We start from the raw sequence: 27,322 nt of genomic DNA, 5'->3' as shown, positions 1-27,322 counted from the left end.
CATAATGAATTAAATATGAAATAAATAAAGTAAAGATTTGTAAATTAAAAGAAATTTTTTTATTATAAGTTTATTATAAATATAAAACACATATATATTATATTTAAAGTAATAATAATTATAATAATTTTTGGGTATATATTTTAATAACCAAAATAGTTATATATTTAAAAACAAAATGAATTAAAAATATCTATAAAATATATTTAATGAAGTATATGTATCGTTTATTATAGTCTTGCATGCCACTAACTAAACAAGATATGTAAATTCCAGATTATTAAATAACTTAATTACAACTTATTAATATGTAACTTTTTAATTGTTTTGTAACTTTTTCTTGTAAGGATGAAATTTACGTTCCATTCGTCTTACTTTTATATTTCTACATTTGGTACAAAATTTTTTATCTTTTGATGATTCTTGTTCACTTTTATGCATTTTTGAAGATTCTAAAAGATATTCAAAGTCGTTAAGCATCCAAGAATATTGGTGAACTTCAGCAACTGTTACAACTAATTCATAACTATCTGAATCGATTTCATCTTCAATCTGATTCAATCCAGCTGTATTCATATCCAAAGAGGATTGAGAATATGATTTTTTCCTTGACTGATGTGAGCATTGAATATGACAATCATCTTGGCATCGTACAGAGTTGTAAAAATGATGTGAGCGATGTCTGTTTCTATTAGATCCGTAAGCATCATTTGTCAACATTGATTCCCATGATGATCGATTTATTTCTGAAAAACAAAATTATTATTTAAAACTACACCTTTATATCATGTTTCATCAGAGACAACATTACATATCTTCATTATTTTATCTCCCATTATTTTTTCTTATCGATAGGAGTGAAAATAAGTATTATAGCTTAATTTTTTTAATTGTATATGAAAGTGCAAAAATTACACTGTACACAAAGACCATTAATATTAAACATAAGTGAAGGATTTAAAACAGTTTAATATTTTTATCGGAAGAAATAAGATACTACTTCTGGCAGATAAAATCTGATACCGGGACTGTTAGTTGATTTGTATTACAATATGCAACAATTAATATTCTTGTATATCAATATATTAATTTGTTAATAGTTGAATCCCCATGATTTTGCATGAGATAACCATTATCAATAAAGCCCAAATCTACTGAATATCTTGTTTAATATAGTTGGAAATCGAGAAAATTTGCAAATTGTTCAACATGAGCACCTGCACATTTTGCTCTATCAGTGCGCGCGTTTCTGTATGAAAAATTTCCAGGACGTTAGATTGGAGGTACTCCAGCGTCACCAGCTCCGTTATCATGGCCACCAGGAAGTTCTGATCTCACCATACCAGACAATTCATTATGGGGAATCACCAACGCACACGTATCTCTGCACGTCGCTTCACCACAAATGAAGAATTGTGTGACACTGTGAGGGACGCCTTCCGTAACGTAACACCAGAAATGCTCCGTCGCATGTTACAGATGTGGCTACGTACAGAATTTTACGTGCAACATGAGGGCGAACACACAACCCGCTGGACCATTAAAATTGATACTATGTATCAAGTAAGTAAATAAAATAATTCATGATTATATCGAATTTTTCATTTACATCTCATTACAAATTTTTAGTTCTAACTTTAGGTGGTACTTCTCGACCACTCTGTATATAATAATACACGAATAATTTAAAATACCTCATGTTTTTTTTTAAACGTGCTAGATATTTATCCCAACAGAAGATTTTATAAGAATTTTTCCAAAATGGATGAAAATTCCCGGGGCATCATAAAAACACATAATTATTACATTGTAATATTACAATTAAATATTGTAATTAACCTATTTAGGAGATAATGAGGTATTTCTTCCAGGGTTTTCTCCTGTTATTTTTTCTAATAAATTCCAGTTTTTAACTGAAATACACAAATTATATTAAAACTTAAGTCATTTCTATTCATTATTATTATACGTAGATAAGGAAATATATTTATAATATTGGAATCACAGAAAACGGTTTTTTTAAGGACTTAATATTACATCAATGATGACAGCCGATAACCATATCTTTGTTGATTTTTTTTTTTGTTATATAATTAATTCACCTCATAAGTTCTTTGCTTTTGCTTGGAAAGTGATTTTCACAATAATTACTGAAAAATTAACTGCATCTGCTTAAAGTAAATGCAAAAACTTTTTACATACAACTTTTTGCAGAATACAACTGGATTCTGCATTACAATAAACAAATGAAAATTAAAAAAAATGGAATAACAGTTTTCAAAAAATACAATTTTTAAGTGTTGCATTTTAAAGAAATATGTATGAGGTTATTCAATAAATAATATAGAGACAAATGTCTGTTGAAAAATCTAGATAAGAAATACGAGTCAAAATTATATGTTGGCATTCTTGCAATTGCCAACATCATCTTATTGATCAACTTATCAACCAACAAACTTAGCCAACTTATCAACTTATCTATTCTTATTACCAAGTTATCATTTGAAAACACCTGATTTACTTTTTTTTTTAATATGAATAATTATAATCAATCAATATAAATAAAAATGTAAATGTTCGTTTATTCAAAATTTTAAATCTCCGAAAGTTCTTCACCGATTGCTTTGAAATTTTGACGCAACGTTGCATTCGAAAACGCGCGTGTTTTTGTATACAACTATTTATATACCTAAGATGTCACACCTGTGACAGGTAAAAACATGTTTTTTTAAAAACAGTGCTATCTGTTGGACGTAAAAGCAAAACACGTTATACTAAATATTTTACGATTCCATTTCAATGTTTCCAATATTTGTGTCCGCTAAACACTAAAAAACTACTGGACCGATTTACGCGCGGGGAAAAAGGGAGAAAAGGAAAAATGGGAAAAGGGAAAAATCGAAAAAGGTAGAAGGGAAGAAGGTAAAAAGGAAAGAAGGGGAAAATTAAAAAAGGGGGAAACGGGGAAAAGGAGAAAAAAGAAAAGGGAAAAGAGAGGAAGGGTGAAAGGTGAAATTAGAGAAAGAGAAATGGGGAAATGAAAGGGAAAGGGGGAAAAGAAAAGGGAAGGAAAATGTGGAAAGGGAATATGGTAAATATGAAAATGACGAAAAGGAAAGGAGGATAGTGAAAAGGGGAAAGTGAGAAAGGGTAAAAGGGAAAGATTAAATTTTTTGAAATTCAGTAATGTTAATTTTGATAATGCTTTATCAAACTTTCAATTGTGTTCATTTAATACTATCATCTAGAAATATCAAAGCATTGCCGGGTCTGCTAGTTATTAAATAATTGCAAATCCTTTTGCAAAGTTTACGTTTCAACATACAGTTCAGTGATTATGGTTTCAGAAGTTGTAAAGGATCATAAATGTATTCCCGGTTGTTTAAACAATACGGTAAAAGTGGAATTTATTTTAATTTTTTTTAAAAAGAGTTAGAAGTAAGAAGTGGTCGATAATTATTACTGATAATCAACATGAAGAGAAATCTTGCATCTAAAAGCTTATTCAAGGGACAGGCGAATTACAGTAGAAAGGATTGCTTTAAATTTTAATTTAAACATAATTACAGTTTACTTAATCGTTCATAATGGATGAATAACAGAAAAACACGTATAAGATTGGTCTCCAAGGTAGCTTTTAACAATACTAAAGAAACCAGATTTCGCAGTTGTATGGAACTTAACGAAGCTACTTTATTGAAGAGGATGAATTTTTGGAAAGAATAATGATTTGTAATGAGGACTGTGGCCATCATTAATGATGGATAACTAATAATAGTTCGAATTCAAACGTTAGAGCGTGGAATAGAAGCATCCCAGTTTTCCAGGCAGGAAAATTTAAGGCCAAACGATCCAATGAGCCGATAAAGTAGTGTAACGATCTTTTGAGATGCTAAAGGTTCAATTTTCTATGTTCTTTTTGTTTTTGTTTTTTGGATATATAATATAATTATGAAAAAGAAATTGTGCGGTGCGGTAAGTACACTAAAAAAAAAGGAAACTTGTTAGTATATCTGATTAAAGAAAGTGAAATCTTGACAACTGCAAGGGTCATTAAAAGGAGAAAGGATGCGACAAAGAAGAAGAAGAAGAAGTCAATAGATGAGGTAATTACAAACAATAAGATTTGAAATTACAAACGGACAAAGAGAAGGCTTGGGACAGGGATGGATGGAGAGATTTTAATGGCGTAAGGAACCTGCCACCAGGCAGGTTCCTGGTGGCAACACCACATGATGAATAGTAGAAAAAGAATGCTTCCTTACACAGCAACCTTTTAATCATTGAAAAAAATTGTTCGGGAAGTTCAACTACATCTATCTTTTAGTCCAGACTTTACTCCATTAGACTTATTTTTTTGCGAGCCCATTATTTAGAGTCAAATTTCATAACTACGAAATTGTAAAAAGAAATATACAAAACCGGTTCAAATGTCAAGACAAAAATTAATCTTCGTTAATGATATAAAAAACTATTAGAGCGTGGAAAGATAGGTATAATTGTAAACAGAGGATTATGTTAAAAACAGATAAGTTGTCAAATTTATTGAATAAACCTACTAAAAAGCGGACGAAGAAAGGATTTCCAAAATTCTTTGATGTTATCCCTTATGTTTAATAAAATTAAAATTTGGAAATAAATTAATAATATTAGGTTGTTATGTAAATCATTTTTTTTAAATTTTATTGGAAAGAAAATTTTACGAACAAGAAAAAATCGTTATATCGTCCGGCAGTGCCCTGAAATATTTTTTTTTAATAAATATCTTGTATTTTATGTAAAAGTACAAAAGTTTTAAATATAATTTTTTACTGCAGTTTTTTTTTTGTTTTTTAATATAAAACACATGGTTGAATTTAACAATTCAGCATTATTCAAATGTTACATAAGAATCACATAAACTATAACAACAGTGGTTTATGTAAAAAAAAATCAATCGCCAATGAAAAATGAGAAGATACGAGTATAATCTAACCTTTTTGATTAACAACTTGTATGTTGAACAGCCAACCGTACACGTCCTCCAATTGCGTTTCACTCAAGCTCTCTCTCTCAAACAGCGAATTCAGTAGTTTCTTAACGACTGGTGAATGACAAGCCACGCATAAACTTCGTGTAATGATGCGGCAATGGTGCACTAGAAAAAGCGAAGGTGGCGGCTTGTTGCTATGGGAACAGCCAATATCGCTCTTCAACATATCACGCTTTATATATTTTGTTATATTTTCTCAACGCCTTGAATCAAATGGATTGAATTGTGATTTGAATGAAAATTTTGAGAACGGGATAAAAATACAAAAAAATAAATAAATAAAGAATTTTAGAATCAATTATCACGTTTCGTTATTCTTATATTTTAATAAGTATATGTAAGTATAAATACTGTGCTGAAAAGTAAGAATTAAGTGTTAGATGAGAAATTTAATTTTTTTTAAATTAATAATAAAACAAAGGTAGTGAAATGATAAAATAAAAAGAGGAAGTTAAGGGTCAGATAAATATTAAATAGAAGAATGTTATACAGCAGATGTTGAAAGTATTTTATTTTGGCAGTAAAATCAAAGATTGATGAGATAATAAGAACATCAAAAACTAAACAGTTTTTATACAAGCACAAGGGGGTTTATAATTAATTTTCTCATATCAAAAATAATAAGTACAGAAATCATCAAGAAATTTAATATATATATATATATATATATATATATATATATATATATATATATTGTATATATATATATATATACAATATATATATACACACACACACATGAGTGTGTAACGTAGCGCTTTATAGTAGCAAAACATGACGTAAAAATTATTTTGAGGTTAATATATGCAACTTTATAGTTTTGTCTGTTTATTCAGAAGAACTTTTACAATTAATTAAAATATAAAATTGTAAAAAAGTATAAATGACATTTCAAATTGCACGGAAATCTTTCCTCCAGAGAATCTTTGAGAGCTAATTAATAGTAATGTCTTCAATTGAGATAAACCAGTTGCATTATTCTTAACGATGTCCTTCTCAAAAAGTTAAGGAAATTTCAAACTATGTAGTCGAATAATCTATCCGATCAATATTGTGTTTATATGATTAATATATTGCTTTGTCGGATATAATTTTGGACTTTATTATATATATATATAAAATGCGCATGTTGTGATTAATGTTTTGTATGTGCATCCAGTTTTTATCAGGTAGTTTACAAATTTTGGTTCTGTTGTGAATAGTATATTCGTTATTTTATAACGAATATAAATTAATTATAACTCTAATTTGTATACTCCAGAATTTCGTTTGTATATTCTGGGAGATCACTGTGTTTGTTAGTTTGTTGTATAATGTATATTGTACTTATAATTTTGAACTTGAAAATTATATTTTTTTTTTATTAAACAGTGGTCAAATACTGCTGTCTGCTATTGTTATAACTCCTGTTTTTTGGAGTTTTTTTTTTGTATCTATTTCTACTGCTCAGATATAGCTGTATTGCTGCTATAGAAGAAAAACTATAAAAGGAGAGTGTAAAGATCGGTCAAAATTTGGATATCGGGGTTTTTGAAATTTCGACATTTCAAGACCCCCTTATTCCAAAAAATATCAAAAAACGTTAAAGAAATTTTTTGAAGATGTATTTAATTAATATCACTAAACTGAATTAGCATAAATTCTTCGAAAATGACTAGAAAAAAAATCCTATATATAGGTAGTTGAAGACATTACATTTTGAAAAAAAATTAAAAAAGGGGAAAGATAGTCTTCTCCATTTTGAATTTTTGTATTGTCCCGTAGAAAATTGAGTTTTAATACGATGAGAGATTAAGTTATTTAAAATTCCTAAGTTTTAAGTCGATCATATAATAGTGGGGAAAGGAATATACATTATTTCTAAACAATTTTTTTGTCATATCTCTTAAACCTGCTGACCAAAAAGTTAAAGTTTTGCATAAATACTTGGCTATATACGTATATTCCAGCTTTGGCCTGACTTTGGACTACATAGGGCAAGAGTGCATGAGAGTACCCATATTTTTTTATTTTTTAAGCAAACTTTCATTTTTTAGCCTTTTTGAATAACAGTATATCTCAGCGGGTCAATTTATTCAAGTAAATAAAACAATTACTCCGAAAAATAAATTTTTATACCTTAAAAAAAACAAGGTGACTGAATGATAACCGTATTTAAAATATCAGTTTTTTGAACTTTAATTTTGTTTTGCTTGATATCGCCACATAAGCTTGAAGCTTGTGGGTGGGATATGGAGATGGAGTTTTGTAGCGTATGAAAAATACCATGCCTGACCGGAATTCGAACCCGGGACCTCCGGATGAAAGGCCGAGACGCTACCACTCGCGCCACGGAGGCCGGAATTTAAAGTTGAAAATCCAACTATAACTATTATTAATATAGTCAAGGAAACTACTTTTAAAAAAAAGGGATCCCATGGAACACAACTAAAGAATTTAAACAATTTTGAGTTTTTTACAATCTCTGATATTTTACCTGTATTTCAAATTGTGGCTGTTAATATAAATTTTAAATATATGTAAAAAAAAATTCAAATTATTTTACCAAAAATTTTGATTTTTACTAAAAAAAATCAATCAATCAAAAATCCAAGTTTTGATTTTTGTTAAAAAAATCAAATCTGAAAACCGACATTTTTCGCAATTACTATGCTTTCTTTACTTCGTACAAGGAAGTAAAAAGAATTACTTTTAATAAATTATTGTAAGTACAAAAGATATTTATTTATTTCCAGTAAAATATGTCGTTGGACATGTTTAATTCAAATATTTTTAACTAATTAATAGTTTAATTTTGATAAATTAAACCACATGCAGATTAAAATAAATAATTGTAGTAGCTAAATATTACGAAAATATTTAGGTTTTTTGTAGTCAAAAACTTCAAACGTGTTTTTAATAAATCATACTTTTATACTTACAACTGTATTTTAGTGAGGTAGCAATATTAAATCGCTTACTTAGTACGCTAAAGGGGATTACTTAGTAGATATTCTAAAGATAAAGTTTTAATTTTCTGTAAGTATATATACAATTAATAAATCAGAATTATCTATTAATAAAGTATTAAAAAATGTTATGTAACAATGTCTGTTATTAATTAAAACAATAATAATTATAAAACGTTATTATTAAAAATGGTTAGTTGATAAAGCAGTAAAATTCAATGATAAATAATTAAAATGTAATAGTAAATATTGTTTTGTTCTATTGATTTATAAAAAATGGATACGTAAATAAAACGCGCCTGTAAATTGTTCAAAATAATCAAACTTTTGTTTTATTACTAAATAAAGCTTAACTTACCAATAATTTCCGAATATAAACGTACAAAAGTCTCGAAAAAATCGATAACATTGATTTTGGTATCGGAGAATAATCTGTCTAACATCTTTCGGACCGCTCCATAAATCGATGTAATATATTCTAACATTCTACGAAAGCAACTTGCCATCTTTACTATTTTCTGATAAATAATAAAATATAAATTTAATAACAGAAGAATTGAACAGACCTATCTACAAACGAAGCAGCGAACTGATTAAACGCCTTTGGCATATCTAAAACAATCTCTGAACAAAAATCGCTCAACAGAATGATTAATACAAATAACATATATTACGTAATTTAATGCAGGTAGTACCACCTTATGGCAATATAGTTTATTTTCAAATAATCCCCACTCATTTGATACTAGGACAATAGTGAATTGAGCATATTGGTTCCTGAGTAATTATAGAATTATTTAGTCGCTTACCAAGATATTACTTTTATAAATGTTATGTGTGTTTTTTTTAGTGAAATATTTATGTGCTGTTAATATGACACTCTTAATAATATGACTGCAATAATTCGGGGTTTGATTACTCGTATATGATTACTGGTTAAACGGCTTTCTTTCTATCATTCATTACTTAAATAAATCGTAGATTAAAGGACATTTTATATATATTTTTTTTTAATGTATTTTTTGTATTAAATACATAGAAGAAAAATTTAAACGAAGAAAACTTCTAATCAAACCGCAATTGCATTTATATGTCCGTTCCTTCAAACAACATCCGAGATGAGTAAGAGAAATCATTCAAATTTTTAACCTTCAAAAACATTCCTTAACTACAACATTTTTAATAACATTAATAATAATATTATTTTTTATGGCCTTCTCTCACCCCTTACAGAGCCCTCCCAACCACCATGAAGAAAATAACAGGGAAAAGGGACTGATCAACAGAGAAGAAGCGAGTGCAGCGTAACAAACAACGAAATGTTTTAATGTACTTCACCTGTGCCTACCGGGTTGGGGATAAAAATTCAAACATAACAACAGTTATAGATAGAACAGTGCCCAATGTGATAGTCGAAAGATAAAAGAGCAGTAACATAGAAACACATTAAATAAAAAAAAATAGAAGGCAAAGTGTAGAATAAAATCACCCAAAATATACCTTCAGGAAGTTCGATACGACTTCAATACTTAACGGCTACTCAGTTTCCCAAACAGCTCATCACGTGGCTATCTCTTCTAGAATTCAAACGATATCGCATCATTCAAGTTATTATATATTACGTTGTAGAAATCGAAAAGCCTGCGCCTCCTATTTCTAACTTAGGGCGGACGGAAAAGTACGCCAGTAATGTCAACATCCAGTGAACCATGCAAAGACTTGTAGACAAATACAGTATCAAAACTATTCTTTAGATTCTGTAGGCCCAAAATTTGAGGTCTTCATCATAACAGATGCGGTGTAAACAACCACGCTAACGCAGATAAAGAGATTCTTTCTGACACCCTCAATGCGGGAGTCAGTAACACTTTTAGCATAATTTCATACTACCAAGCAGAGTATTCTAGCATAGGTCTGACAGACGCTCAGTATAGATGTAAGAGGGTATTGAGATGCTTAAAACGACACCCTTCCCAGAGCAGTAACTCCAAATTTATCCTAGTTTTAAAAACAATTTTATCTACATGGGCTGTAAACAACAATTTAGGATCAAAAACACCAAGATCAGAAACTCTATTAATATGACGTATGTCAACACCATTAAGACTGTAGGTGTACTTTATCCACAGCGCCTTCCAAGCACAGCGCTTTACAATCGTTTTGACAATGTTCAACGGCATGTCATTCACTACTGCCCACCTATGGATTGTACTAATTCAAGATCAGTATAGCTGTTGACTCCTCCAACTAATTTCAAATCATCCGCGAACAACATTTTTACTTTGAATACCCTTGCCGATATCATTCATAAACAATATAAGAAAGGCCTCAAATTTAACCACTGTGAGACACCTGCAGTATAACATCCGGATACCTCACCTGCCACTTTGATATTAAATACTCTGCTGCTCAAATAGAATTGTAACCAGTTCAACATAGCACCTCTGTCGTCATAACCATTTAATTTACATAAAAAACATGCCATGCGGAATAAAATCATAAGCCTTTTGGAAATCGAGAAAAATCACATCAACTTGCCTTCTATTCTCGACTTCAAAAGGGGTATAGGAAGGAAATATACCATTTAGATTAGTTGTAGATTTCGTGGCCAAGAAACCATGTTGTCTTACATCAATAAATTTTGACCACTTATACAGAAATCCACAAATAAGTTTTTTAAAGACCTTAGCCATACAACGTAAAACTGAAACAGATCTTTTTTTTGCATCGGAGGAGGGAAAATTTGCAAGCAGACGCCCAACAGCCCGTACTGCTGGGTGTGTGGGGTTTCCTGCCGAAGCACGGACCCACTAAAAACCCTCCCCCAGAGCAAACACGTCCCGATACGCGCCGATAAGGCATTACTCGGGACGTTCCGCCCCGAGTACGGGGCGGAGGGGTCTCCTGAGGACCAGGTCGAGAGTCCCGCACACTTCATCAATGACAGTGATCCGAGGGCCCCTGTTATCTCCGCGTGCAAGCTGCCCTTTCTCGGCTCTCTCTCCATGTATTCCGGGTCCATGTTATCCTGATCATCCGGATTCCACAGACTGCGTCCCTGGCAGATGTTGACACCTAAACCACGTGCAACCACACCATTATGCACAGACTCCACCTTCATGGGCAGCCAATTGCCGTACTCATATTTTTACCTGCCGGAAAGGATAGATCCGGAGTCCTCCACACTTCATCGATAACGACGACCCGAGGGCCCCCACCACCACCATCTAAGGGCTATCCCTTCTCCATCCCCCGGCTAATTTCTTTCCTCTGAGGTCTTGTGCTTGAGTACTCTTCTAAACCACTCGCAGCACAATCTCCACTTACCTAGATCCTGCAACATGGTTATTACTACTCTTTCAGGGCTATTCAATCTCCCATCCAAGGGTCTGAATTCTTCCCACCTGCTGCATTCAAAAAAGATGTGATTCACCGTATTAATCCCTCCACAGTAAATAAGTTCCGGTGAGGGCCTCTTGCTAATCGTATGGAGGTAGACCCCGAACGACCCGTGTCCCGTGAGACACTGGGTCGTCCGGAAGTCAACCTCCCCATGCTCTCTTAGCACCCACTCTCGGATGTTATGGATGAGACCGTGCGTCCATCTACCTTTGGGCGATGGTGGGGTCCCACCTCTCCTGCCAGGTGTTTAAGAGGTCACTCGTAGCTTCCTCTTTTGTGCTGCCCTCCTCAATCTCTCTTCTCTCCTGAACTAGGAAAATCAACGCCGGAAGATCTGCAACGACCAGTACAGCCTCAAGAGAGACCGTTCGCTAGGCCGCGGCCACCCTTAAGAACTACTTCCTCTACAGGGCGTCCAGTTTCCCCTGCATCTCCTGATGTTAAGCGTCCTGCTCCAAACAGGGGTTGCGTATAACACGGTCTAGGCGACCACAGAAGCAATTAGTCTTCGCTTTGACGATAATTGTCCGCCGGTATTGGTTATAATTTGGGCTATTGCTGTAGCCAACCTGGCCGCCTTTTTAGTTACTTCGTTTGCATGGACGATGAATTTTCTATTTCGGCCCAGCCAGACACCAAGGTATTTACCCTGGTGATTGGTCGGATTTCCACTCCATCAACCTCTACGACGAAGTCCTGATGCACCCTACGACCTGTCATTGTGACCACCTTGGTTTTTTCAGCCGCCACGGAAAGCTCTCTCTTTGCTAGTCATTCGCTAAACATAGTAATCGCATAATTTGCTTTCAACTTCGTCGACCTCCCTGGCGGTGACGATCAGAGCCAAGTCGTCGGCATATCCAATTGCTTCTACTCCGGAAGGCAGCCTCTGACCCAATCATAGACAATATCCCACAACAATGGCCCCAAAACAGACCCCTAAAGGACTCCCTTATTCATAGTACGGACAATCTCTTCCCCCTCCCCAGAGGCCACAATTGTCCTATCCCGTAGCCACTCCTGCACAGTTCTGGTAAGATAAGGACTGATCTTTCTGCTTTTCAACTCCGTTATTATTGCACTCCAGGTTACGCTCCCGAACGCACTACGCACATCCAAAAAGACAACAACAGCTATCCTTATACTGCGTCGAGAGCCCCTAGCAGCCTCACCTACTCTAGAAAAAACCCTTGTAATGGCGTCCGTAGCCGATCTGCCTGCTCTAAAACCGAATTGATTTTTGGATAGACCGCTCCTCATCTCCAACTCCTTTCTTAATCGGCCCTCCAACATGATCTCAAATAAATTGCCAGTAGCATTTATTATAGGCCGGTCCCCATTCTATCAGTCACACTTCTCCCTTCCTTCCTTTCTTAAAAGGACAAGCCTTACACATTTTCACCCCGGTGGAATATATTTAACCTCCAGGATACGATTGAATACGTCCAACATCCTAAACGGGATAATCTCCGCTAGCACTTTTATTAACTCAGATGGTAGCCCGTCTGGACCTGGACGTTTGCCTCCCTTTAGCTTAGCAAAAGCGGATTGAAGTTCCTCTAAAGTAATTGGCGGATTAACATCGGCTACTATCTCCTTCCTCCTAGTGAACGCCTGAGGAAATAGAGCCTCCACAAACCTACTAGTCATTTGTTTGGATAAAACTGGAGCATCCTGCCAAATATTTCCGTTGGCACCTTAAAGGCTGTGACCCAGGGGTTTTCGTTTAGATCCTCGCATAAGTCCTTCCATTTTCGTCTCTTAGATTTTAGGATGGCTGTCTTCAACTTCCTCCTCACCTCCCTGAGGTCCTGGTGTGCAATTTCTGCCGATTCTACCAGAAACCTGCTTCGTAAACGTTGAAATTTCGTACGAGCAGTCCCGCACAGGTGACTAAACGCCGCAATTTCGTGTGTCCACCAATATACTGCTCTCTTCTGATTTTAAATACGATTCCTTAGACCTGCCTCCGCAATTTCTGACTCGAGATCAGCGAATTGGTCAGGTTTAACACGTTTCAGTGACTGAGCCCGGTCACACAGAACCTCCCTAAATTTCTACAAATCTCTAGGACCAACTCTCGTTAGACACTTTATTCTCTGAGGCGTGATTGATCTCTGAGACTCCAACAATTTCAGCAGCAGATCTAGATCTAGATGAATTGATGCTAGCAAGGACTTCATCAGCTAACTGTAGAAACATCAACATACTCGGTGGAAACATCTTCGATACATACATCACCTCTTCCACCCACAGCAGGTTGATAAACAGACTGGAAAAATCTTCCAAACACCTCGCTAAGAACCTTTGCATCAGTCACAACCTCACCTTGAATTTCGATAGAATATACACGGTGATAGTTCTATATGAAGGACTTAATATACTTAAAAAAAATTAGCTGGCTTCATCAATAATTCCTGCTCAACGGCTCTTGCTCTTTTAGAGTGTCTCTTCTCAGTAAAGCCTTAACTTTACTCCTAACGGTAACGAATTCTTCACGATATACAGCCGGTCCAGACTTCTTAAAATTCCTACTCATCAACCGTCTGCATTTAATCCACAAACTATTAATTCCCTACAAAACCAGTCCGGAAAACTCTTCTGGTTTACATTCTTAAATAGGTCGATACATTCAGCCATCAAGCTAGAGAACTCGGAAGCTGCGTCATTAGCGTTAATGGAGATATAAACGGAGCTCCAGCTCATCTCTCCAACTAAATTATATAAACTGACAAAATCTCCTTTAGCAAAATTTGGTACTAGACGTCTGTTATCCTTAACAAAAACTCAATTTACATCAGTCAATACAAACAAAGCATCATGAGGAGCATAAGGTACCACAAGCGAAACATGTTTTGAAGATGTTGACATCAGTATTACATATAACTAAATCTAACAGATTTGGCGACAGCAGGGAGATGATGATAAAATTGAAACAAATTATAGACATCAGTGAAATCAAACAGTGCTTGAGTTTTCTTTATAGCATAAAGGTGAGCTCGACTAATTAATGAGCGATCAGATTAATTTACTCCAGGAGCATTAAATCGTCAATTATTAGGACTCTGAAATTTCTACAATCCACTCTACCACACAACGCAACTAGATAGTCATGAACAACTTCCGGTTAAATCTCCGGACTGAAATAATGATTGCCAATTAGTAAGATTCCACCGTCCTTCACCTTAACCTCACCTAGATACACTCCTTGGCGAGTTCCAAGACAACCCTTCGAAAGCTTTCAAGCCGTACTATGCTAGGAATCGAGAAGCCTCTACCACGTAATTTATTGGTCTCCAACGTCTTCCTGTCTTCCCGATCTACATTCCAGCTATTCGGAAAGTAATCAGCTGTCAAAGAGGTGTCTCTGAAAAACCTCTCAGTTATTTCAATGACATCAGTACTAGCGGCAACAACTGATGACACAAACTCCTCTGACATGGTCGTTAAATCTCTTCCAATCTGGTAGAGCACTCTTATCTTGGAGCAGTCCATCATTTTTTCACCTTACCCTCCTCCTGGCAATTTTTCCGTGGATCTTTATACATGAATTTCTGCTGAGGCTTTATTCCTTCGTAAAACGGCAAAACTAAAACACAAGGCTAGACTTACGCTTAGACTTTAGGCCAGACTTGAGGGTCAACAGTCTTAGTACACAAAACATACTTAACATTGTAATTCTTTTAATGATCTTCTCAGTATCGTCTGAAAAAGCCGACACGTTAAACCGCGGTGGCAAAAACAGCCTGCTTCCTAGGCTTAACAAGCTCTATTTCTGTTTCAGGAGCAGCAACTATCGGTTTCAGGAGAGCAACACTCTCTGTTAAATAAAGCAGATTCAGCTATTGACCTAAGGCGAAAAGATAGCTTCCCTGTCCTGCCAGAGGATCTGAAGTTTGACCTCACGACCTACTTCTAAAGGAGCAAAGATTTTCAACAGACCAATAAGGACAGACGGAACGACCAAAGAAAAAGGACTAGGTTAAACCAAAACGAACAGTTGGTCGTTCCGGCTGTCCTGCGGGAAAACCGGAAGGCTAATGGAAACCCCATAGACCGTTGCCGGGCCCAGACCGGCCGAGTCAAGTGACCAAAAATAGTCCACCGCTAAGCTCAACTTTGAGCTTAGGACACACTGATCCTTAGATGAAGGATAGCCAAAGAATGTCGAAGTCTGAAGTAGGTAAATAAGGAGCAAGTATAGCAGAGAGAAATCTAAGCTAGCTAATGATAGAACCTTATTATTTTCACTATATCACTTGTCAGGTTTCTAACAAAACGGAATAACAATAATAACAGTAATGAATAAAACGGTTATATCACTAAAATAATCGCTTCAGCCATTCACTATCTATCAAACTTAAAAATTCCTCCTGGTCCGATTTTCGGCAAGGTTCTGTTTTTTGTTTGTTTTATTCTGCTTATACCCATAGATTTACATTTAAAGCAATAAGTTTGGAAAAAATGTGTGATGTAGAGTTAAAAAATAAGGAGTTAATCTAAATTTTTCCTTTTTTTAATATATAAAAATTTGAATATAATTTCATGTTCAATATTATTTACAGTTATATATGAATAAATAAAGATGGATATACGTTTAAGAACCATAACCATGTTATTATTCAGAGTAGAACAGTAGATGGTGCGAAAGGTTGGACTTGGGTGAAAAATAGTTATAAGAATGATGCATGTTACAGGAATGATAAAATATGTATCACGTTCTCTGTCTATTAATCTATCTCTCAAACAGCAAAAACAAGCATATTATTCTTAATGAATAACCAAGCGTAAACTTAGTATGATGATTCGGTAATAATGTACTGGAAAATCGAGGATGGGGCAACTTTCATGTGTTACTTCTCCTCCCAGAAAAATTTATTGTTAAACTATAGATAATAAAGTATAAATTTAAAAAAAATTAACTGGATAAATGCCATACTAGATCTGGATATATATAAACGAAGTGAATGTCTTATCTGCTACATGAAACTAGTTACTTGTACCTTACAAATTTGGTACATCGAGAATCATTAGTCGCGATAGTGAGAAAATAACTGATACATCAATTCTAGATGATCGGTTTTAAAACATTCCTTAAATCTAAGTCAAAATCCAATAGCTACAAAAAAAAATGGTTATACAAAACCCGATTATAAAAAAGAAAAAAAAACACATTTTACACGCTCCATTCACAGGCAATCATCAGAATTCACATGAACTCTATTTTTTTTAATACATCTAAGTACGAGGCAGTCACCTTATGAAACAGCCCTGAGAAGATTTTAATTAAAAAAGAGATGACTTTTTCAAAAAGAAAAAGAAGCATAAAAGTTATATAATAAGTTATAGAAGAAGTTTATTCGAAAGTTAAAATAATAATAATATGCGACTTACCAGTGTATTTTTCTGCAGTTGCTTCTTATATGTCCAAATCCGTTGTTTTTCCGCAGCTATTTTAAATTTAAAAAATGGTAGAATCTTGTCATTATAAACAAATTAAATTTCAGTTGCCATCTAAGATCACATCTTCAGTATCGTATAAATATTTTAGTAAAAAATGTTTTTGCTTGTTATAATATGTTTAAAAGCAAAGTTATAGTGTGACTTTTTTCCCAAAACAAACTTTTCTCTAAATTTAAAATTTTTCCAAACAACCGCGATGTAAATTGTTTTAAATCATAAACAAAAAACAGTAAGCAGTGAAATAAACAAATGAACAGTAAATAGATATAAAAACTGAATGGATCTGATTAATCCGCAATTATACATATATTTTTTATTTTATATTTATTAACAAAATGATTAATTTTCAAATATAAACCGATATTTCTTCTAATTAAAGAAAAATCATTAATTTTTGGTTAATTTGATAAATCCATAAATATTTTTACGGCTACATTTTAAAAATAATCAACAATAATTTCAAATGAAAAATTATAAATATAAATCCGCTTACCAACTAATATTTGTATAAATTTACATCCTAGCGCTTTCGGAAAATTATTTCTATCTTCAGGGACGTATCGTAAGTAATTATACATATAATAATAATATTTCACATATTAAATGAGTTAGATAAGTAAAAAAAAATATTTGTATAAATATAACAATTGATCATCAATTATTAAAATCAAATCATACGTAATGCGTCTTGTCAGTGTGGTAGTCACAATTGTTATGAATATTATGAAGATCAGTTGTTATATTTATACAAATTTTGTTTTTTATTTATCTAAGTCATTTAATTTGCGAAGTATTACTATTATTATACATACATACAATTAGTTACGATACGTCCCTGAAGATGGAAATGATTTTCCGAAAGCGCTAGGATGTAAATTTATACAAATATTTGTTGGTAAGCGGATTATATTTATAATTTTTTATATTATATATATATATATATATATATATATATATATATACACCAACGGTAATCATTATTCAAAGAAATGTTAAATAAAATTAATAATAATATTTCATGTAGTAGAAAAATAAAAATATAATTTAAAAGCTTCTTTATAAATAGTAATTATCACAAAAACAAAAAATATACTTATAAAATAAAACAACAAAGCCCCTATAACATCAGCAAATATCTAATTTTCGGGGGGTATTATTTCATTTTGAACGATTAAGCTGTGGATAAGACCTTCTCTTTTATTACAGCTAGTAACAGCTTTTATGTAGGCTGGAATGTCACCGAGATGAAAATGCGTTTCCGTCCCATCTTCAACGAATTCACCCTGAAAACATAAATATATAAATGTACCAATCATGAGCGCAAAGCGAGTGTTAAACCTACGTTGTTTACCTTTTAAAATCTTCTATTAAACATATATTTCATTCTAATAAAATTATCTTTTAATACAAAATCTTTAGTACCAGTATAGGATGTACTATTCAGTTCTTAACAAATTTCTGTGTAGTATAAATATTCTTCTTTTTAGTATAAATATATATATATATATATGTTTTTAAATAATTTTAATTAATCCAGTCGAAGGTTTACAAATAATTGTTTAAGCATTCCCGACAAAAGAACAAAGAGTTTAAGAACAAAGTTTTACAACACACACAATTGAATGAAAAAAAAAATTATTATTATATTGCTGAATAACAACTTTTTTCTATATTTTTTTGCATATTTCTAACTTTAGAACAAAACACCGTTTATTTTTATGGACGATATATTACTTATTGGTATTTCTCTTGAAAGTATTGATGACAATTATGAATATTCGCAATAGATGCCTAAATCTCGTAGAACGATTTTTGTAAGTCTATCCTTGAAAGAAATGAAGAGTAATTTAGGATCTCATTTCATCAATTCCATGCCTTGATATTACTTTTCTTTCTTTTTCCTGTTTAGCCTCCGGTAACTACCGTTTAGATAATTCTTCAGAGGATGAATGAGGATGATATGTATGAGTGTAAATGAAGTGTAGTCCTATAAATGCGTAGTGTAGAACTATAAATGCAGATTAATGAAAGTAAGTATACGATAAATAAACGAAGTAGCAAAATAAATAAACGAAGTACATTCTCAGTTCGACAATTACCGAGTAGTGTGGTTAATGAAACCCAACCACCAAAGAACACCGGTATCCACGATCTAGTATTCAAATCCGTGTAAAAATAACTGGCTTTACTAGGACTTGAACGCTGTAACTCTCGACTTCCAAATCAGCTGATTTGGGAAGACGCGTTAACCACTAGACCAACCCGGTGGGTTATGCCTTGATATTACTAAAAACACCTTTCTTTGTGATTTTATAACATTTCTGATTCGAAGCGGTGCTGGACCGAATACAATAAAATAATAAATTTGGATCGGCAACTGCTTGATCAGTGGTAGTACTAATTACCGAATTAAGAAAGAGTTAAAGAATTAACAATACTGTTTCAAGTTCAAAAACGTAGCTGAAAATTAATTGTCGCCCAATATAGAGGTTTCATTAAGACAGGCCCCCCTATCTGAAACTGTTTCAGAGGTTAATTTTTTAAAAAATTAAATAAATAATAATACTTTTTTTTATAGATTAGGAGGATAGATGCCATAGGTGGCATGGGAATCAAAACCCTTTGAGCACCATTATTTGATTTTTATTTTTCTGAAGATAAAACATATTTTGAAAACGAAGATCTTCGTTTTAAAATTTGAAATATTTTATAAAAAAGCCAAAATTTCAAAACTAAAATATTGCAGTATTCTAGGAACATGAGAACTTTAGGAGGCAAGAATGCCTGACCTCTCCTTCTGATAAGCGATATTTTTATATTTCATAAAAGTAGAACGCATTTTGTAAAAGAAAGTTTTGAATACCAAAGTATTTCAATTTTTTTATCTGATGATGCAGAGGTGCGGTGGGGACTGATAAGCGACAAAATGGCCGGCCGGCCTTCACCATTCCCGTTATCAGCGGCTCAACAATATACCGCTCAACAATAGCAATACTGGACTTCCCCCTTCACCTGCCTTGTGACCCCTTCTCTTACAAACAAAACTTACATAAAGTTATAGTCAACATTTTTAATGTACAACTTTATTTGCACTACTCGTATTTAGTTGTTTTATCTTTCGACATTAAATGACCATAACGAGAATTAATAGTTAAATAAAATCAGATTTCTCAGATATTGCTCTGTGACTGTTTTACCACAAATTTGATCTTTTTGCCGACTATAGTAGATTGAAATAAATAGACTACTGTGTCCTAAATCCAAACTTTACGCATATTGTTCATCCGAACAAACATAAAAATAAAATTTCTTGATTCAATCAAACATTTTTTACGATGACAAGGATCAGAGAATGTTACAACCCCATGTTTACCTCTAAGGGAATTGTATGGTGGCAATATGAACTTTCTTTAAGTTCTCTATGAATATTCTTAAAAATACCGTTCTCCAGAAACACTGCAAGCTTGCGCCAGTTTTATTTTCTTTTAAAGGATAAAAATTTAGATTGATATTTCTATTTGAAATTGAAATCTGTTAGGACCTTATTAATATGTCATCCAAAACTTCAGGTCTACAGATTATTTGTAGCTTTTTATTAAAAAAATCCTTGAAAAGTCTGACACACATATATTCAATTAATCCTAATTTTATTTACCAGTAATACTGACGTTGTATTTCAATTTACTGTACGCTCCTAATCTTTCAATGCGTTAATTTGGCAATATATAAAATATACTCGTACATGAAAACGGAATTTCATGTAAAATTCATTTTTTCAAGGGGTGAGAAATGCTTTCCCGTTATCATCGCCCGGAATAAAAATAAAAACAAACAAGAAACACTACACGAAAAACTGAGTAATAAAAAAACTTATAACTAATATCACAGTAAATCTATCACTTAAGACTCACTTAAAAGTAATGTTACAGACCTAAACTTAAAATAAAATATTTTTATTTAAAATTAAAATAAATATAAATAATACAAAATATAAAATTTAATGAAGTCGAGAGGAGTGTAAAGGGCCCGTTCTCGGATAACAGCAATATTAAATAACTAACATAAAAACCTAACAATTATTAAAAAAAAAAAAACAAAAAACAACACAGCAAAAACAATATTAAATAATAAAAACAAATATTTATTATAAATATAATATAATAAACAATATTAAACGACATAAAGAAAATATAAATATAATAAATAAATATTAAAAACAATAAAACAGAGCAAACAATATTAAATTCTGTCTAATATCCTAATCCGTTGGAGAAACAGTAACACTCGGTCTAAAATATCCTGATCATTGCCAAGGATTCGTCGACTGTTGCTGGGCCATTTTAATTTACGACGTAAGGCCACCTAACATACGCAATCCACAAGAATGTGGTGGACAGGCGGCTGTCGCATCGTATGCGTACTGGTGCGAAATCCTCGAGTGGCTCTCGCATGTCCTAACCGCAATCGACAGAGAATCACTTCCTCTCGACAAATTTTTCTACCTGAAGATTCCATGGCAACACAGTATCTTTGATGTGCCAGAGTTTATTATCCACTGTAACAGTCCAGTAACCTTGCCGGTTTGCTGGAAGAACGTGTTTTACACAATTAATAAAATCGCATGTAGTACCATGAGTGGTGAAGGACGGTTGACTACATGCGGCTTTAGTAGCGGAATCTGCACATTCATTAACTGGAATACATGGCTAGTGATCCAGCAGAAACTCACTTGGTGTTGCGTGGTTCAACTCAGCGATTGTATTATTGATCTGGTAACGAGAGGATGTTTAGAATACAAGTGTTCTAAAGACTAAATTCTGATAAAATAAACAGATACGAAGAAAGTAGCGGCGGACAATCCCCCCAAAAAGAATTTGAAAGATTCCTCAACAATAGATTACGGTAAATATTTTTTTCCTTGAAATTAGACTTATCTTTCGTTAATCTTTATAATACTGCTAGGCTTAAAATTGATCGTAAACCACTCAGCGATCCCTAAAACCTGAGTATTTCACTACAGATCTTCCATATTTTTTTGAACTGATATAACTGAACATAATAATACAATTTTCAAAACAGAATTTTAAACATATTTCAAAAATATTGATGAAGAACGTGAAATAGGTGGCAGATACTGATCTGAATTCCAAGAGTACAGAAATCTTTACTATCTCCCCCAATCTTTCTTAGCTGTAACATGTGTGAACAGCTGACGTACGATAGTCACAAATTAAGAGTTGCTTTCTCCAAGAGTATTGTTATTTATTACAAAACCAATACTTGTAAGTAACACAATGAAGAATTCTTCTTATAAAAAAAAATTAGTTTTTCAAAAAATGAGGACTACCAGTGTACAAATTGTATTTTCTTTAAACTTATTAATGAGTTAATACAAAACCAGCCATAAAAAAAAAGTTCTTCTAAGCTTTTAATATTATTACATGTTGACTTGAATCTTTTTTATTATTTATTCCTACGCGAAATCTATCAATAGGGAAAAGTTTCAAGTAAGCTTTTCTAATTTAAGGTTGCATGGTGAAAACAAAGTTCTGCTTTATCAACGGCTTATAGTTTTAACCTCTACGAAGAAACCGAAAAATTTCAGCGATAACTTAAAAAAAACTTAATTATTTTAATACGCCAACAGTTACCAAAATATGAATGTGGAAATATATTATTTAATACAAAAATAAACATATAAGAATTTTATTAAAAAGGAATCAGTTTTAACAAATTAAGTTTTGAATTTTTGCGAAACCTGTCTATAATACCAAAGGTAAGCTGCTTTAATAATTCGTTGTTGTTTTTACTATTATTATACTAGTGGTATCTGACAAGTGCGGACGTGTTTATGTTGTTAAATCTAACCTCAAAATGAGGTTGTGTTCTAAATGTGATTTCTCTGTTTCTAACGATGGTGACTATGTTTTTGCTCTTGGTGTAAAGGTTATTGTCACTAAGGTTATTCTTTAAGTGCCTCAACTTATAAATCTATGTCTAAAAAAACAAAAAAACAATGGAAATATAAAAATTGTCAATCAGCAGATTATGATATTGAATTATCAAATACTGATCTAAGTAAATCTTTGGCAATTTTAAACAATAACATAGACGGTCATATTAATATGAAGGATAGTGTACAAAATCTTAAAAAATTTATGAGTTTCTGTCATTGAAATATGACGAAATCTCTAAGCAACTGTTATAATTTATAAATGAGAATTTTAAATTAAAAAATTAATAAAATTCTGCTAGACCGTGTTCAAAAATATCTCTTTTATCCGATCAGATAAATAACTCGGAACAATATAGAAAACGAGAAACTTGGAATTAAAATTTACAATCAATTAATAATGAAAACATTAATCAAACAATGAGTCTTGTGGTAAAAAATCTATTGGTGTTGATTATTATTATTATTCATGTTGCTCGTCGTATTCCTTCAAATAATAAAAAGAGATCTTCTAAAATTCTGGTGCAGTTTCATTCAAATTTCAGAGACGAATGGCTTAATTCTTCAAAGAACTTCAGAAAAATCAACTCCTCATTGAAAATCAAGAACATTTTTGAAAATGGAACCTGTGTGAATGGGAATCTTTAATTAACGTAATGAAAACATGACGCCTTTTTCCGATCACTTCTTAAGGACACGAGATTGAAAGCTAAAGAAAAATCATATAAACTTGTATGGTTTTAAAATGGATTTTTTTTTTTGTAAAAAAAGACTGATCGACCAAACGAAAAGGTTTTATTTATAAATAACTGTAATGGTATCCTGAAATTTTAATCTTTCCTTTGATAATATTATACGCCTATAATTATGTCTATATTTATATATCTTAGAATTCTATATTTGTCTCTGTTATCGTTGTTATGTCTGTTGATAAATGGTTTACGAATGAATCATTTTTAATGAAGTTAATTACGAGGTATGCAATTATCTAATTTACTGGGAAAAATTTGCATTTAATAATTACGATAAATATACCAACTTGTTATCTATTGTTTATCTTAACATTAAGTCTATTAAAAAATATTGAAATGAGTTAGAATTATTATTAAATAAAGCTGATCTAGAAGTAATAATTTTAAATGAAGTATCTATAGACGTAAAAGTGATATATTTATTCTTTATTTCAAATTACAACAAATATTACAAATTGAGGGTAAATAGGTCGGGTGGGTGGGTGGTCTAATTTTGTTTTATAAAAACAAATTTCAATTTATATAAAAAAATTTAAATTCTTGTGAATCTTTATTGGGAACTCTTATTGCAGGTGGTAATTCTTTCAACTTTTTATATAAACCGCCCGATCATTTTTATTTTTTTCCTGTTTAGCCTCCGGGAATTACCGTTCAGGTTAATACCTGAACGGATGAATGAGATGATATGCATGAGTGTAAATGACGTGTGTAGTCTTATACAGTCTCACTTCGACCATTCCTGAGATGGGTGGTTAATTGAAATCCAACTACCAAAAAACAACGGTATCCACAATCTAGTATTCAAATCCATATGAGTGTAACAGACCGCCCGATCTTAGGCTAAGATTATTTCTAAATGAATAGAAATTTTGTTTTGAGTAGTTTTTCTGATAATGATCACATCATTTTCTTGGGTGAATCTAACATTGACCCGAGTGATACTATTGAAAAAAATAATATTTCTGTTGATTATAAAAATTTGCTTATTCTAAATGGATTGATAAAGGATATTCTTTGTACTACAGTTCGGCTGTTCGTTTTTGGCAACTCAATTTTAGACAGATACCCGGCGCCAATTTTCATGTTCCTGTAGCAACCCCTCATTCTATTACGAAGATAATTACTAGACTACATTCATCCAGATCTCCAGGTTCTGATAAGGTTAGAGTTGGAGACTTAAAATTACTAAATAAAACAATCAGTCAAACGGTTGCTGATTTAAGAAGTTTTTCCCTAAAAACAGATACTTTTCCTAATTAAATGAAGGTTACCATGATAAAATCCATATTTAACAAGGGTGATCGTAGCATAATAAACAACTATAAGGCTCATAGGTATTACTCGGTAACTGGAAAAGTTTTGAAAAATACTTTGTAAATTATTTAAATAATTACTTACTAAAAAACAATATATTACGTAAAAAACAGTTTGGTTTTCAGAGAGGAAAGGGTGTTAAAAAAAGAGAATAATTTTAAAGAAAAAGGTGTATGAAAAAAGTATAATTTTGATATCCTTAGCCATGAAATCCTGTACCTAGATTTGAGAAGAATAGGAGTTTTTAGGACATTTCCTTGATTGATTTTTAAAGTTATTTAAATTATAGAAAATTTATTGTTAAAATAGATACTAGCTTTAGCGATCCGATGAATTGTCATTCTGGGGTGCAACAAGGAAGTTTACCTAGGCCCGATTTTATATCTCATAATGTTAATGTAATTTTAAACAGTCTGTCTCATTGTTTGGCTTTTGTATATGGTGATGATACTATTTTTAGTTGCACACAAAACCTTTCAGGCAGCATACAATTTACTGAAGAATGATTTTAAAAAACTTTTTAATATTTTTAGTAATAAGCACTTTATAAACAAAAAAAGGTATCAAATTCAGTTTTAAACCTTCTTATAAATTAATTTTACATAAAAATTTTAAAATTTAACAGCGTAGCATAATGAATAATCTGAAACAATTCTTATTAAAAGATTTTATTAAAAGATAAAACGAAATGAAAAATTCCAAAACATATTACTCAGAAACAATTTTATAAATTTAGTCTAATTAATCAAATTATTTATTGCTGAATGACAGACATAACAATTTTATTAAACACTAAATTACCTTGCATTACTCTGATTAAAAATTAATTTGTAATTATTTAAATTTTTTTTTAACAAATATTTTAACATTGCACATTTTTTTCTAAGTTTATAAGAGAGTAAAACCTTATTTTTTAACAATTTAATAATTAAACGGTTTTTTTAAACTATTTCTATTTAATGTAATTAAATTTTCTTCCCCTCCCAAAATAAAAAAAAAAAAATGATCAAATTTGATAAATTATTGTTCAAGATTCCGAAATCAAAATTAAAACTTATTCAGGAGTTTATACGGTTTCTGAAAATAATTTTTCTGTACTGAAATGTGCATTAAATTTTAATAAATTAAAATAGAAGCTCAACGTGGGAAATAATCAGTTTAAAATATAGGAAGTAGAAATTTGATTAAACCGAAAAAAAGACTACCGTTTAAAATTACTGTAAAAGAAGGTACTATAGAAAATTAATAAATTATCGTTTATAAAAGGAGATACTTAGAAAATGAAAAGAGATATTAAGAAGAAAGAAGATAGATCATGGGAAAACTTAAGATATTACTGATGGATGAACATTGAAGAGAAATAAAATAAATAGACAACGTGCGCTAGGAATAGAAAACTAATTTAAGAAAAGATGTTTTGTTATAAAAAAGAAAATTGTTTCTCCTATAGAGAAATAAATGAAACTTAAAGATATGTTTCCCGAAATGCAAACGGAAACAGCTCATATAAAATAAAACAAAGAGCTGATGGCTATGATGAAGGGATAGGTTACCACAGAGGGAAAGAACCAACGGATGACGTTCGAGTATAAAGAAAAAGATAAGTCAATGATAAGTTCAGAGAAACTGCAGTTTAAGATTTGAAGTTAACCAAACTCTGAACAATTTAAATGACAGTAAAGTAATAAGGATAAGTGATAAACCATATGAATTAATAATCAGTTTAAGTAAAGAAGAAACGAATAAAAAGTATGATGACTGCAATTCTGAAGAAAGCAAAAGCAGTTGAGGGCTACCGGTTCTTGAACTTCAGTTAGACATCACATGCCCTCCAAAATAGTAACTGGGATAGTATACTGACTAAAAATAAAGTGAGATGGAACGCGTACCAGATGAAGACCGATCCATATTCAGGAATAAAACACGAAGTATGCGATCTGAACTCTTACAGTAATGTCGGAAGACAGATTGAAAAGTATAATAAAACTATTACGACATAGCGATTGTAAATCTCGAAAAAACATATCATAATTTGAAGTAAAATGAAATGTCTAATATTTTAAAGAAATGAAGGTTGAAATATAAATAACGAAGAGTAATTTGTAATTTACGCTGGAACCACAAAAGGCAGGAAACGCTTCGGTTAAAGAATTAATCAGTAATGTAACGTATAACTCCTTATACGTTTCTACTTATAAATACATAAAATTTTCTGTATAAATGGTACAGTTCTAGTAGGTCAGTGAATCAATCCATTGAATGATTTTACATTCTTAAAACAAGAAATAAGAAATTTGAGAATGGAGTAACAGTTCCATTTGAAAAAAAATTAAGACTTCAAGATCATGATGATGAGATTTTTTTAGTCGAAACTATAAATGAGTTGACGGTATGGATTTATTGATAAAAGAAATATTTAATCTGAAAGTATAATAATAATAAAACAAGGCTGATAAAT

General features: G+C 31.9%; 2 protein-coding genes across 3 annotated transcripts in view; both read right to left on the bottom strand.

Moving 5' to 3' along the window:
- Nucleotides 1–253: 253 nt before the first annotated feature.
- On the bottom strand, nt 254–17,035 carry LOC142322900 (uncharacterized). 2 transcript variants are annotated; one of them, XM_075361989.1, is made up of 3 exons: nt 16,777–17,035; nt 4,976–5,235; nt 254–746 (listed from the first exon to the last, which is right to left on the bottom strand). In XM_075361989.1, exons 2-3 carry the CDS (start codon nt 5,196–5,198, stop codon nt 319–321), a joined length of 651 nt encoding a protein of 216 aa, XP_075218104.1. In that variant the 5' UTR covers nt 5,199–5,235; nt 16,777–17,035; the 3' UTR covers nt 254–318. The 2 variants fall into 2 exon arrangements, with proteins under 2 accessions (XP_075218104.1, XP_075218105.1); XM_075361990.1 differs by lacking the exon at nt 16,777–17,035 and adding an exon at nt 8,339–8,468.
- An 842-nt stretch (nt 17,036–17,877) lies between these two features.
- The window catches only part of LOC142322901 (fas apoptotic inhibitory molecule 1), a 29,836-nt gene continuing 20,391 nt past the window's right edge, over nt 17,878–27,322 (bottom strand). Inside the window, exon 5 of the mRNA XM_075361991.1 lies at nt 17,878–18,128. Within this exon, the coding sequence (XP_075218106.1) occupies nt 17,982–18,128 (147 nt within the window). The 3' untranslated portion in view covers nt 17,878–17,981. The remainder of the gene's footprint in view (nt 18,129–27,322) is intronic.

Source organism: Lycorma delicatula, chromosome 4 (genome assembly GCF_047948215.1).
Source record: "Lycorma delicatula isolate Av1 chromosome 4, ASM4794821v1, whole genome shotgun sequence".
Taxonomy (NCBI): domain Eukaryota; kingdom Metazoa; phylum Arthropoda; class Insecta; order Hemiptera; family Fulgoridae; genus Lycorma; species Lycorma delicatula.
The sequence above is the reverse complement of the archived record's forward strand: the minus strand, read 5'-3'. Positions and strand labels throughout refer to the sequence as shown.

What these genes read in the sequence shown, in the direction of transcription:
- LOC142322900 (XM_075361989.1), bottom strand. Translation starts at nt 5,198, where the DNA reads ATGTTGAAGAGCGATATTGGCTGTTCCCATAGCAACAAGCCGCCACCT. An exon ending in ACAAGTTGTTAATCAAAAAG is followed by an intron (nt 747 to 4,975) that starts GTTAGATTATAC and finishes TTTGTTTTTCAG; the next exon opens with AAATAAATCGATCATCATGG.